General features: G+C 35.3%; 1 protein-coding gene across 1 annotated transcript in view; it reads left to right on the top strand.

Moving 5' to 3' along the window:
- The window catches only part of LOC138935434 (monocarboxylate transporter 4), a 69364-nt gene extending 58732 nt beyond the window's left edge, over positions 1 to 10632 (top strand). Inside the window, exons 10-14 of the mRNA XM_070300009.1 lie at positions 508 to 672; positions 6878 to 7160; positions 7708 to 7882; positions 8377 to 8583; positions 10096 to 10632. Of these exons, the coding sequence (XP_070156110.1) occupies positions 508 to 672; positions 6878 to 7160; positions 7708 to 7882; positions 8377 to 8583; positions 10096 to 10538 (1273 nt within the window). The 3' untranslated portion in view covers positions 10539 to 10632. The remainder of the gene's footprint in view (positions 1 to 507; positions 673 to 6877; positions 7161 to 7707; positions 7883 to 8376; positions 8584 to 10095) is intronic.
- The last annotated feature ends 4141 nt before the right edge of the window (positions 10633 to 14773 follow it).

The raw sequence follows: 14773 nt of genomic DNA, 5'->3' as shown, positions 1-14773 counted from the left end.
TTTACAGCGAGAACGTGTAATCGCGTAATCTTTCTCATGTTTTAAATTTTTTCGGAATTCATGAATTCTATCGCCAGTTTGTGGGAAAAGAAAGGAATATTGTACTCTACAAAACCTATATTATTACACAGCAAAAATTTTTATCGACATATTAACCGTGAATGAGAAATGTCATTCTACATATGTAGAGCGATACACAAAGCTACATCTCTGTAATGATTACTTACTCAGTTTTGCTTTCAAAGAACAGCTTTCAACATGTTAACAATTAACAGCGTCCTATTTTTCATTCAGAAAAATCAGGTTAATTAAACATAAAAGAAAAAAAACCAAGCTTTTTCCAAGTTTCTTCGAAACGTCAGCATCGCTGATATAGCTGTGCTCTTTCCAATAAAAATCGTCCCATACAACTTATCCTCTCGCGCAGACTCGACGGATGTGTGTGTGTATGTGTGTGTGTGTGCGTATATATAAAGTCATACGATTTACTTTTACAAAATGCAACAGTTACGGGCTGGTGCTGGGTGCGGGTGCCGGTCTCGTGAGGGAAACCGCCGGTCTGGTATTGGGCAATTACTTCAGAAAACGGCGGGAGTTCGTCGAGATGGTGGTGCAAGCTGGCACCGGCGTGGGAATAGCACTTTTCAGCGTCTTTTACAAGGAAGCCGTCGGGTGAGTTGTTACATGTTATCATGGCTTTAACATGCGGGAATATATTGTCAGGGTATTGGGAGGTAACGCGTTACTTGCAACGTCGTTACAGTTACTTTTTTTCGGTAACGATCGTTACTTTTTTCTGTTTTTTTTTTTTTCTGTAACGGTAACGAATTAGCCGTTACTTTTATCGTTACTTTTTGGTTCTTCGTTATCTTATATCTATTCAACGGATAGGTGTATTTTTTGAAAAATATTTTGTATTCTCCTATCATAGGCTGCATTCTGATAGTCATCGCCAGTACTGAAAAACTATAGTAATGTAAATTATAGATTTTACTGGCAGTGAATATTGGAATACACTCTTAATAATATTATCAATATTTAAAAACAATGTTTGATAAAAATTTTCCACAGAATTGGAATTTGTAAATTACTATTTAAATTCGTATAAAGATAAGTGTATTAAAAAATAAAGATATTAACATAAAAAAATTAGTATCATTAAATAAGTTTAATATAAAAAAACGCTTGTGCTATATAGAGACTAATTTAGAGTTTTGATTGTAACATAGATTATTACGTTTAATATTGATTATTAAATGTAATAATTTTATAATCTAATAGCTTATTTTAGCATAACAAAAAACAAAAACGTAACGAAAAAGTAACGAATCGTTACTTTTTCCAAGTAACGGTAACGGTAACGCGTTACTTTTTAAAATCAGTAACGAGTAACGGTGTAACGAGTTGCTTTTTACAAAAAGTAACGGTAACGCGTTACTTTTATAGAGTAACATTCCCAACCCTGTATATCGTACATTAAATATCCCAGGGATATCGCGCGCATCCGACATTCTGCTCTCAAGCTGAGCGGGAAAGGTCCGATCGACCTTCAATCGCGTTATTTCTTCACGCACGTGATGCACTTTGAATATCGTTAATTAACAATGCCACGCAAAAAATTACAAAGTCTCCGGCATTATTCGCGTTTTATTAGCGCAACTATCGCAAACTAGTCGCAGTCATTGCACACAATCATCTTCAATGCACACCGTTAAATATGTATTTTACGAAAAAAACGTAATGTGAGATAAAATAAATTATATATATTGTTATTGAAATAATATTTGATTATGTATTTATATCTCTCAGCAATTCAATTTTTGATCAAACTTAAATAATATAACGTGTTTAATTTTTATCTTCATAGTTGATAGTTTTAAAGTTTGATACTCTAATCGAAAAATTATCTTCCAGATACTTTTTTTATTACATATATATATATATATATATATATATATATTACAATTGTAAAAAGTTTTTAAATTTATGTATATTTACTGCATATTATGTGTATTAAAATTAAATAATACAACGAGTATGTGTACAATTTTTATAACTTTATTAGAGTTAAGACAAGATAAAAATTATGCACATTGTATTATTTAATTTTAATAAAAAAATTCTACTGCTGAGAAATAAAATAATATCAATGAAACGTTCTGAGAAATTTTACAAATATATTTTTATTAAAAAATTTAATTTACATGTAAAATTATCAATATATTAAATATTAAAATATTTACAAAAGATATAGCATACGATAGTTTACGGCTGAGATGAATAATTCTAGGATTTCTCTAAGCTAAACCGGTCACATATACAAATACACTGCCATTTTTTTTTTTTTCTTGTGTGGAAACGTGTAGTCAAAAATGATCTTTGAAGAGAATTTCGCTGATGGTGATAACGATATTTACTCGCCGAATAACAATGATTCCCGAAACAAATCGGGCAAGCCGTGAAATCGGACGGCCGCGTACAACATATAGGCAGGACGAACTGTTTTCAACGCGTACCACCCTTTTATCGTAGATTTTCGCGCGACTGCGTGTCCCCGTAGCACCGCAATGTCCGTATACGGTACGCGGTGCGACAGTTTCCGCGGACAAAAACAGCGAGCAGATTCGACGTGAAATAATTGAACATTCTATTCGGATTCAATTCTCTATTTTCCCTTTTCGTCTCGCCCTTTTTTTTTATTTATACCTTTCACCGACGTCAGAACAATTTGTTTGATGTTTGTTACGAACGTTTGTTAGTATCGTTGATTCGTTCGCTCGCAGTTCAATTGTGTTTGACAAACTTCTATAATTTTGTATATGTATCTTTATTTTCAAATTTGCCACGAACTCTATAATATAAATTATACAATATTTTTAATAAAACGTATGGAAAGTTATTATTTGTATTTAATTTCTTTAAATCTTAGCTTAATATATGGTTTATATTAGAATTTTATTTAAGACAATTTTTTAAATTAATTGAAGGTTTTTCTTGTTCCAACCTAGTTTCCAAAAGAGCGCTTCTAATATTATTCTTGAAACTTTTAATATTTTATATTAAATAGTTGAGAGACAGAAAAAGAGAAAAACGGAAGAGAAATGCCTTGATATTAAAACAACGTTCGTTTTTTTCTTAATTTATTTTCTCCAATGTTTGTATAATTAAATAAACATCAAACGGTTTTGTAACGTTTTATACAAAATGCGGGTGATTATACGCATTTATTATCGTTCAGAAAACACAAAAGAATAATGTTTATTTTATAGGAGTATTATGGGAATTTAATAATATTGAGATGCGTTGTTTGAATCTTTTATTAACAAGGCAAATCGTACTGTGTTTTAATCTTTGCATATGCAAACCTGCATGTAGATAAACGTCAGATCGTTGCATATGCGGGTTATTAAACGTGCGCTTAATTGCCGTTGCTATGCGGCAATTTCTGTTAGGTACAAAGGCATGATCCAATTAGAGATCGGACCTCTTCTGGACCGACGAGCATAATATCGTTGGGTTAGCGGAGTAACCCGTTAAGTCGATACAGCTTACTCAATAACCCGGGTAAGTTTCTCCGGTAGAGAGTCAACGATATCCACCGTACCAGATTACGTGTTGCAGTATAAGAATTTACGATAGTTTCCAAATAATCAGAGCTATATGCCGGGTATAGAGCTGTAAGAAAAATTAAAAAAGGAAACAATAAAATGGCCACTCAATATAAAACTCTCACAAAAAGTTGATGGAAAAAAAAAAAACTTTTTAAATCATATTTTCTTCCATGATTTCACGTCATACCTTTTTTATTCACGCAATGCATTAGATTCAAAAAATTGTATCGAATTTTTTAATCGCCATTCAATTATATCGATTTTGAAAATCAATTAAAAAGTTTCTCCCCGAAAGGGCGATAAAATACATATCTAAAATGTCAATGGATTTGTATAATCTGTGCTTTTGCAATTATCCTTTAAGTGAAAACTTTTTGCTTTTGATAAACTGCTCGTTTGTTAATGGATTAACGTTATTGTATCGTTAGTCACGAACAATCCCCGTGTTTCATCTTGCGTGAGAATCACCGCAATGCGGATACAGTTTACCAGATGTTACGAATTTCTTCTATGATTATGGCGGTGATATCAGATTTGTTCTTTTAAGCGGCGTCTCTCCTACATTCCCGCGTTCTTCTTTTTCTTTATCTCTCTTTACAAAGAAGTAAACGGCACTTTTTTTTCGAACTTGAAAAGTGCAATTGCAAAGAAAATACCCATTAAAGTACATTAAGAAAGATTATTCTTCTAACGATCAGTCCTCGTTTGCTATTTCATTGACTAAATCTATCGAATTAAATCGATATAACGAGAATATTAATACCTGGTGCAAATATTATTAATAAAACGTGGAATATATTTCATATTATTTATCCATATTTTATTTAGCATTATAATTTATGTAATTTATAATGTTCACATATAAACTATATAAATGAATATAATAATAATTATTTAAATAATATGATAATCCTGTAGAGAGAGGGAGAGAGAGAGAGAGAGAGAGAGAGAGAAACGGAGAAGAAAAGAGATAAATTAATTTGATATACATGTTCAAATACATCCATATTTCGTTTACCATTACGTAAAATTTATTGCCGCGAAATAAAAGTATCTTATCCTCGAAATACTATCTACTATATCTATCATATAACATTAATGTAAAAATTTCAGGGGCGTCATATTTTTGCACTACAATTTACGCTATCAGACAGGGAACGAAGGGTGGTAAATTTTTTATTCTTCCCCATTATACGGCGTACACACGCACGATGCGCGATTCGGCCCAATGTGCGTTTCACGCGCACGCAAAAAAAGAAACAAAAAAAAAACGATATCGTGGATATAGATATAATTCTGTGGTAACGAGAAACCCGTGGGCGTGAAAACGCGCCCTCCAATTGTGCGTATGTGCCACGAGCGGGCTTTTTGTCGGATAATTTTCCGTTTCTCTCTCTCTCTCTCTCTTTGTCTGTCTGTCTATCTGTCTCTCTCTCTCTCTTTCACAAACGTATGCCGACCAACGGGGCGGTTTGATACACGCGCTATGCGTTATCGAACCATCATCTCATCTCTGACCCGGGCGCATACGCGATAAACATTTAACGCGCGTTCCATAGGGATTCGATAGGGAGCGAATGAGAAAAGGTGTACGTCTCGCACAGATCGGGGAAAATAGATTCAACCGCTCGCGGAGATAACACGATCGTGTCCGTGATAAGAACGTACGGGATGTGTACTATGAATAGTCATGAGCCGGGTCTCATTATCCTCACGCCGAGGGATTAAAGCGCAACTTTTGCTCCCTGCTGATACGTCGAATACATTCCGAGGAAAACTTGAGATTTTTATTTCTTTATACGCGCGTATTCGCCAAGATTCTCTCCTTGCGCGCAAATGAGGGGACTTAAAAAATTGTTACATCTCTCACCTTTTTTTTTTTGTTTGTTTGTTTGTTTGGAGTATCCAGAAGATATGAGATGTGGTGGTGCTTGTTGAAAAATATGCATTCGTTCCATTTTGTAATAACTAGACTACGCGAGAATGAGATACTATAATTATATGAAAATTTAATTATTATATTTTTGTTTTCTAGCAGATTAATATTCTTTGGGTTAAATTTCCTTTTTTAAATTTTCCTATTTATGGTATTTCTTGAGCTCGACTTTACAATTTGCTAGTCAAAGATTCATGTTCTATTGTTCGTCTCTACGCTCGGATAATGTTTTGAAACAGTCGTTTTGCTTAAGTTTTCATCTCAGCTGTATCACGCTTTTTACTTTATTTGACTAAATATTGAAACGAAAATGAGATTCTCTCACGGAATGTTTAGATTACGATGTGAAAATATTAAAGATCGTTTGTGAAGCTTAAACCTTAAACAAGCCTAATATTTTCTTGTTAAGAGTTTCACGAAAACGAAAGAGAAACACGGTAAGAATAAATTTTTCACTCAAATTAAACGTAACATCGCTTGACGATGCATTTGTATATATACACGTGAATTTCGCATAGCTGCTTGTACAAAACGTAAATGCGGAAACATTGCGTTTCATAAAATGGTATCGCTGTATCAGAGCGTCAAACGAAAGCCATTCCATTATACAACTTTTATTACAAATTGCGGAAGTTATGCGCGCGCGCGAATAATAATGCATAATATTGTATTCGAGCTTTAAAAAAATCTACGTAATCGTGTCAAACTTCATCGTTCTTATTATATTCTTCGAATTAGTTACAGAAATTTTTGCGAAGTTATTCTTTGATAAGATTGTCTCTTCTAGACGCGAGAATTCTTCACTTTTATAACAATATAACGAATTAAGCACCCGCTCTTACATTTTATGATGTAATCTATTATAACTTTAACTATTCTTTTATAGCATTAAATATTTTTACGTTATACACTAAATACTCATAATAAACGTATCAAAATGTGATTCATTATCGTTACTATAATTAAAAAAAAAAAAAAAGATTATTAATTTTTAACGATATTAACGATACATGCGCATAATTGCTGTTTTTATATTAATATATTGAATAAATCTTCAAATACCTTTTTTTTAAATATTTTTCGAAAAAATTCGCGAATGAGGATAAATACAGCTAACTGCGACGAAGGAACGTGCCGGGAAGCGAGGGAAAATTTTCTCTTAGAAATGCAAATGCAGTGGCTTTAGCCGCGCGATATGAAACGTAACTAGGGGATGTACGGAGGGCGCGAACTCCGGATGTTGCACGTAAGAAGCGCCTGCTCAGCTGCGTGATTCAACACGATCTCCGGATAGCGCGGATAGTCATAATCGCGTCTCCTTTCTTCCCAGGAAGCTTGGCTGGCGGCTGGGGCTTCAATCGGTAACGGGCGTTCTCTCGTTGGCCTTCTTTCTGGGTCTGATATACCGGAGCGCCTCGCTCTACCATCCGCAACGTCGGGCCATATTACATCTTAAGAGTCAGCGCGGCAAGCTCAAGGAGAAGAAATCCGCGAACAAGGTGCCGAAGCAGCCGCTGGTCGATCTGAGCCCTCTCGGATCGCGTCCTGTGAGGATGCTCATGCTGGCCGCCGGCGCCGCCGGTTTCGGTCTTTACACCCCCGCCTTCTACATCGTAAGTGCATTCTATCTAAAGTGCGATCGAGAGACAATCCGTTCTCTCCATTGAGAATACCGACGATCATCACGTAAAATCACGTAGAAATCTGATGTAGTATAAAAAGCTACGAAAATTTTCCTCGCGTAATTTATTCATCTTCTCTTCAAGGTTTAAAGTAAAAAAAGATATATATTGTATATATATTCACGCGAAATCTATTAGATTCGATATGGAAAGAAATTATTAATGCGATATCTTTACCAAAGGATTAACGACATAGATTTTCCTCAACATCGCGCCTGTTATTTTGAAGAGGATAATTGCTAGAGAGAGTAACGATTGTCCATCGAGGAGGTATTTTATGCGAATCGAACGAGAGCGTTGAGTTTCCTAATCTCGCGATCTCTCCCCCGAAGCTAATCTCGGAGAGTTGGACGAGCCAATTTCGATAATCGATATTAGACGCGCCTCATTACCGGCGGTATTGTACCGGCGTTATCGGGGCGATTCGATATAGCGCGTCTTCTCGACGCGAGCCTTTAACGAGAAACATCGCTTACAGGCTCTGCAAGGATTGGAGGACGGGTTGGAGGCCAGCGCCCTGGTACTGTTGCAGACCTGTCTTGGGTTGGCGGCGGCACTTGGATGCGCGGCCTGGGGGGTGGTCACCGCCAGGCCATCCGCTCAGTGCCTAGTGTCCAGGCAATATCTCTGCCAAGCGGCGCTCATCGGGGTCGGTCAGTAAACTAGTCTCCGTAATCATTTTCGTTTACACGCCAACGGGTTTAACTAGGAAACAAGGCGACCGATCATCGCCATTGTAGATCTATCATAAGCTTCTAGAAGGCATTTTTTTTTTTTTTTTTTTTTTTTTTTTTTTTTTTTTTTTTTTAATTTGGAATGGAATGATTATCCTTCTTCCGTATATCGTACTCTCTAGCTTCTTCATGCCTGAGCGTTAACTAAATATGTTTTACTTTAATTTTTTTTTTTTCTGAATAAAATTTCGGAAAGAAAAAAAGTTTCTAAAATTATTCGCGTGTTTAAATAGATATCTTTGTTATGAGATCTTAAGCTTCTCTTGAAATAAATTTTTTTAAAGCATCGTTCGCGCTTTCATTGATAAGAAAAGATCGAAAAATGCGGTGCTTGTAGATTCAAGAAACTTCGACTTCCCTTCCCTCCGTTTCAAGGGTTATCGATCCGAATTACATTTCCTCTTTGCTTAAAGCTGTAGCTCAAGTGGCTCTTGGCAGCGTACAAGGTTATCATGGACTCGTACTGGCCTCCGGGCTTTACGGAGCCTCGCTCGGCGGCGCGCTCTACTCCCTCAAGATGTTGGCCCTCGAGAGGCTGCGGGCGAGACATTTCGCCAGATCGTGGGCCCTGGTGCAGGCGGCGGAAGCTCTGCCGATCCTTCTCGGAGTTCCTCTCACAGGTACGCAAAAATTATGAGAGCCAGTTGCCGAAGAAGCGATCTTTCAATTTTTCTTATTTATTTGAAAATCCCTACGACACTTTGCGTAGAAATCGTCAACTAGGATCTCTCTTCGAGAAACGCTTCGAGAAGCTCCTTTCCATCTTTCCATCAGTCTCTCTTATGTGTGTATTTAAAAAATCGCGAAATAAATATTTAAAAAGAAGATTATATATACTTTTATATTACTTTTTGTATATACGATTTTTCCATTTAAGTGATGACGAATATTGTACGATGTAAGAAGGCGCATTACACGTTGCTTACCGTAGCATTTCTCCATAAAGATTCTCGCCGCATCCCCCCCGTTTATTTTAAAAACGTGTACGGATATTTTTTTCTTTAAACGCAAATTCTTCAAAGACCCGCAATAGTATTAGAGCTTTAAAGCACCAAGGTGGGCGAAATCCGCTCCGCTTTCTCGCTAAATCCATCCCTATACTAATAGTCTTACAGTTCTTGTGGTTCTTGTGCATGAATTTAATGCCGACATCTTTAATAATAATGTACGGGGAATGTAATGTTGGAAAATACTGCTTCGTCTACCCGTGTCGCTGAGAGAATATTCAAGGAAACATGGCAACTGTCACGCATATTCAAGAGCTATTACAACTACAAATTTTGGATACTTTGAACAGTTTAATGTAGTTGCTGGAATATCACCGACTCGTACATTGCTTTTGCTATATTGCAGGATATTTTGAAATCCTCTGAAATATGTAAGATCTAAAAAAATAAAAAATTAAATGGCAAAATTAAATTTATGTCTGAGAGAAGGAAACTTTATAATCTATTATAAGTTATTTGAAATGTATGACAAGCTTTTCCGTCAATGCATTATTTTATTACAGCTTATGTGCGATATTCAACAATTATGATAACGATTAATTGGCCTTACTTACTAATCAAGGATATTAATTATTCTTTATCGATTTGAAGAATTCAGAGAGATAAAATTCAGAGTGATAAATCTATAATTTGTCAAGAGATTTTTAATTTCAAAAATTTTTTCAAAGTTTCATATTTAAACGGATAACTTAAAAATTATGTGGAATCTCATCACATCTAAAGCTTTTATTTGCAAGAATAGATTATTTACGAAAAGTAACATTATATAGCACGATAATCCTCAAAATTCAATCATTATTGTATGTAAAAAAGCGAGGACTGTTGAATCGACAGATCACAATCGCACTTCGCATCAATTCCCTTCAGGATTATACACAATTATCGCGAGCCTTCTTTTTCCTCTAGTTGGTACTTTTTTTTGATACTGGTTCAGTATAAAAAAAAAAAAAAAAAAAGTCCAAGCTTTCGGAAAATATCCCTCGTATATAAGAGCGATTCTCTCACTGTCAGCATCCCTGATCATCTCGCCGTTTCCAAGCGCGAAAATAAATTACGACGAATTTAATCGCACCCCGGTTTTCTGCCGTCTTCCCCTCTACCCCGCTCCCGCCACCGCCCCCGCAGGTTACATGAACGCGAACAGCCCGCGGGTGGGCTACTACGCGTGCACGTTGAGTTCCTTGTGCGGCGCAGCGTTGCTCTTCCTGGTCGGCTGGGGACGGCAGCCGGCGTCACCGCTCCTGCCGGGGCCGCGACTCTCGAGCCTCGGCTTTGGGGTCGTTCCGCCGCCGCCGCCGTGCGCGTGCCCGCCACCGCCGCGACCCCGGCTGCCCAAGTCGCAGTCCCTCCACGTGCCGCTGGACGTCGTCGAGGACGGCATGCGCGAGCGGGACTACGTCGAGCGGATGCACGAGGCCACCGACCACTACTGTCATCCGCAATTCCACGCGCCGTTGCGGCCCAGCAAGAGCGTGCCGGAGGGACTCGGCCATCAGGATCCGTATCGAATCCGACCGCGACGTCATCGCGACATCACCGTCATAGAGCAGATCACCACCAGCGTGTAAGAGCGAAGTGCGTGCGATCGACCACCGCGCGCGCGAAATTACTATTAGGCTCCCGACGATTTTTTTTTTTTTTTTTTTTTTTTTTTTTATAATTCGAGAAATACGCTCTTTGGAGTTTATTATGTCATTATGATAGCGGGTATCGCGTTCTTTTTATTGAAATCTAAATAAATTGAAAGAAAGAACAATATCGCATTTTCCATAATTTACATCGCTTTCATGTTGCGCTATTGTTCCTTTACATTACGTCGCATAAATGTAACTTATCGGACAATTTGGGGTTGCTCTTGAGAAAAAAAAAAAAAAAAAAAAAGATTGTGGATCATTAGTGGTAAAAGCTGGTTCCCAGATACAAGCATGAGCGGAAAGTAAAATAGTGGCTATAAGTAAAAAAAATAAATAAATAATTGTATTCGCGCACATCAGATATTTATGCGATCGTGGAATCAAGGAAGAATGAAGCGAAGCTCTCTGAAGGAGTCGAAGTTCTCTTTCTAGAGATGCATCTCTATTGTTTTTTCCTACTAATTGCTGAGATAAGATCGATTATTAAATTGAATTAGCATATAAATAAAGTTTGTATTAGTTGATATATCATAAATAGATCAAATTTATTGTATTACGCGCATTAGGAAGATACTCATTAGTGTTGATACGCTACTTTGAAATATTACTGCCAGGGAAGTAATTCTGTCCGCCGAGACTAAAACGTATGTTCAACAGCATCAGGATACAGAACGGCAGGGCGGATTGCAAAGGGAAATTACGGTTTTCAATTTTAAAAAAAAAAGTTACTCTTTAAAAAGTCTTCGATGAAATATATTATTTCTGTTTCTTCTTAAAATAAATTGAACGCAGGAAAATAAATGATAATTACAGAGAGCTTGCGAAGAAAATAGGGTCGGGAGAGAATAAAAAAAACGGCCTCCTTTCATTTATAAATATACTATACTGAGCTTGATCTAAAATCGTGATAAATTCTGCTTCTATTAGCGTCCACTTTGTCGTTGATCCGATTAGCTGATGCGAATAATAATTAGCGCGAGTATTATCGACGGACCGATATCTTCCCTATACAGAGTTTCGTGCGAGAAATAGCGTATTTACACACACACACACACACATATATATATATATATATATATATATATGTGTGTATATATGTATATGTAAATATAAATTAACCGATCAAAAGCACACACTCATCGTTAAATTTCCTTATAGATGAAAATATATATATATATAGCGCGCGGAGCTGGTCTCCGGAAGCATCGCCGTAGAGATCGTTATATATTAATAAGGATAATAATACACGTCTCATACATATACACATACATAGGCACACGGACGTTTCGAACGCGAACAGTCCTAAGATCAAACCTATGCGAAAAATCCGTGAGAAAGGATCGATGGATATCTATCTCGTAAAGTTGTCAATTTTTTTATTTCCTTCAATTAGACAATTGAATTTGCAATCGCGCTAGATTCATTTATATTCCTGTCTAGACGTTTCTATCGCCTTATTCGGGATTAAGAGATGCCATTTCGAACAGTCGTGCTTCTTATTCTATGTATTATCACGAAGTATCGGCTCTATTCCTATCAGCCTGTAAGACTAATTATAATCTCGAATCACATTAATCACGATAACGTAATTAGTACCTGAATATTAAGTGCTCTAGGTACCTATATACAGTGAGTGATGTCACTCACTTCGTTATTTAATTATTTCTATTTTCTCGTGTGACATACTTTGCTACCACTACACTGAACGTCGTATCGAAACTAAACATTATGCACGATGCAAATCATACCATTTCCTTATTTGATGAAAATCGATAAAACGTAGAAAGTATCGCAACGGTGTTTGCGGAGATTAAAAGAAAGTAGTAAGTAAAATGTAGGCAGATTATTTAGAGATCTCCGTAGTTGAATTTGTCACGTTCTCCGATACGGTGTAATATCGGAAATATCGCAACGACAATTGAATTTTATATATAGAGAGAATTAGAGTGGATTATTGCTAAGGAATTCTACATATGAAATTTCTTATACAATTTAATTAAATTAATACGGCGGCGCCGTATTGATTCAATCTCTGAAAAGTGGAACAATCTTCGATTCATAAGATGAGCAATTTTCAACATCTTCGGTATCACATGTCTTGCTCGAAAAATATCAGAAAGTCAATCAGAATATGTCCTTCAGCATTTTCTTCTCAGCTGTACATTCATGTAAAAAAATTGTGATTTTTTTTTATAAATTAGCTGAATCCAGTCACAATTTGCGCAATCGTTTTCCAATTAAATGAATGAGAAATAAAATCTCTTTCGACCATTTCACATCTAAATAGCTATAGATTTGTATTACTATATATATATGTGTGATCTTTATCCAATCTAAAATAATCTAAAAATAATATTGCGCGAATAAAGACGTTATATATATTTCGTACAGGCTCCTTCATTGGCTCCGTAGAGTTTGTTAGAATTTCGTGTGCTCCTGCGTTGAAGCGAAAAATACTGTTTTTATATAAATTACATGTAATTAATCGGCAAGCATCGGACGGCGAATTTGTTAGATTGTAAAAGTTGTAGTTTATAATGTTGCAGAGACTCTCTTAGTCGCGTATAAAAAACATTTCTTTCAATCAACATATATAAGGATCAAACATATAAACATCACCAATCTTAACGTTCGTTATGAAGACTTTTTTAATATATATATTGTATATATATATATTGACTTTTGATGTGATGAATTGTTTGTATACTGCCAATTTTTATAGGATATAATCGAATATTCGATTTTCAATGGTTCAATGCACACAATGAAGAATTTACATGAGTACTTTTACCAATCCATCAAAGACGAGATTAATGTTTCATGTTGAGACTATATACTAATAATATTTTATAAATAATAAAATATTTTCTCCCAATTAGAGAATTTTTCTCAATCACAGAAAATCGGGATTGTTAACGAATTTATATTAGACGATTAGCTAATCTCGGACTGTAAACAATCTCGATAGAAACTATGGATTCGTTTACTGTTCATATATGACTTTGCAATTATGTACAGTTCTCGTTTTTATATTAATTTTATTTCCTTATTTCTGCTGTAGTTAATGAAACGTACGTCATCTTGATTGATAATAGATTTTACAAACGCAAGATGGACGGTCGATTTTTTTCGATCTTTACATGTGTAAATATATATTTTTATGTAACAGAATGCACACATATAAAGAATTAAAAACAAGGATTAATAGATTACATTCAAGAAATTTAAAATAAAAAGATACATTTTTGAATTATCAAAATTAATAAAATCGTAATAGTAATTTGGATATAATATCAAGAAATTACGAATTTAATTATTCATCGTTATAAGACTCTCATAATAGATTTGCACGCGTTATTCAAAATATTTGTTTTTTTTATTGTTTCCATTCATACTGCGTTACGTGCAACCAATGACATACGTAGACTGGAATCTGATTGATATTTATCTCACTTTAGTTATTGATAAATTTTATCATTTCTGTGTTGTTATTAAATATTATAAATTTCCAGTATGTAATTTGTGAAAGTTAGTTATGTTTGTATCTATGTAAAATATAAATGTACAAAGGATTAAACGCGTGCCTCGCAATGTTGTATGGCATTTAAAATTCTTTTAAATATTATACTCAAATTATTTAATAATAATATTAAATACTCTTAACGAATCTTTCTAATTAGACCGAAATCCGAGCTTGAAGGTATTCGCACAATCACGAAATTGCGTTTATAAAGAAAATATCTCAATTCGGAATATCGTAATCCTCACACATTGGAGGAATCTCTGCGATAATTATATTTAATGTTATATAATGTTATGCTTGTCGTCAATCGATTCTTAGAAATCGCGTAACCCCGTTGCCTTGTAAATATACCTAAGCAAGGTTCCCTTATTGTCCTACCCATGTTGAACATTTTGTAAAGTTTTATAAATAGTTGTACGTAGTTAAACACAGCTGGACCAATAAAATATATATCCGATTGTATGTGTTACGATTATTCCCGTTCTCTGTTGCCCTTTTTGGCAACTATAATATCCAAATCTTTTATATTATCACAGATGTAATGTTATTATGTATATTTAAATATTTAGACAGAGTAATTATTAATTAACAGTTAAAATACAAGTTTTTTACATAGCAATAATGCAGTATATTTAATGTTTAATGT

Source organism: Polyergus mexicanus, unplaced genomic scaffold, assembly GCF_030449975.1.
Source record: "Polyergus mexicanus isolate NDT 795.1 unplaced genomic scaffold, iyPolMexi1.0 SCAF_1, whole genome shotgun sequence".
Lineage (NCBI taxonomy): Eukaryota > Metazoa > Arthropoda > Insecta > Hymenoptera > Formicidae > Polyergus > Polyergus mexicanus.
The sequence above is the reverse complement of the archived record's forward strand: the minus strand, read 5'-3'. Positions and strand labels throughout refer to the sequence as shown.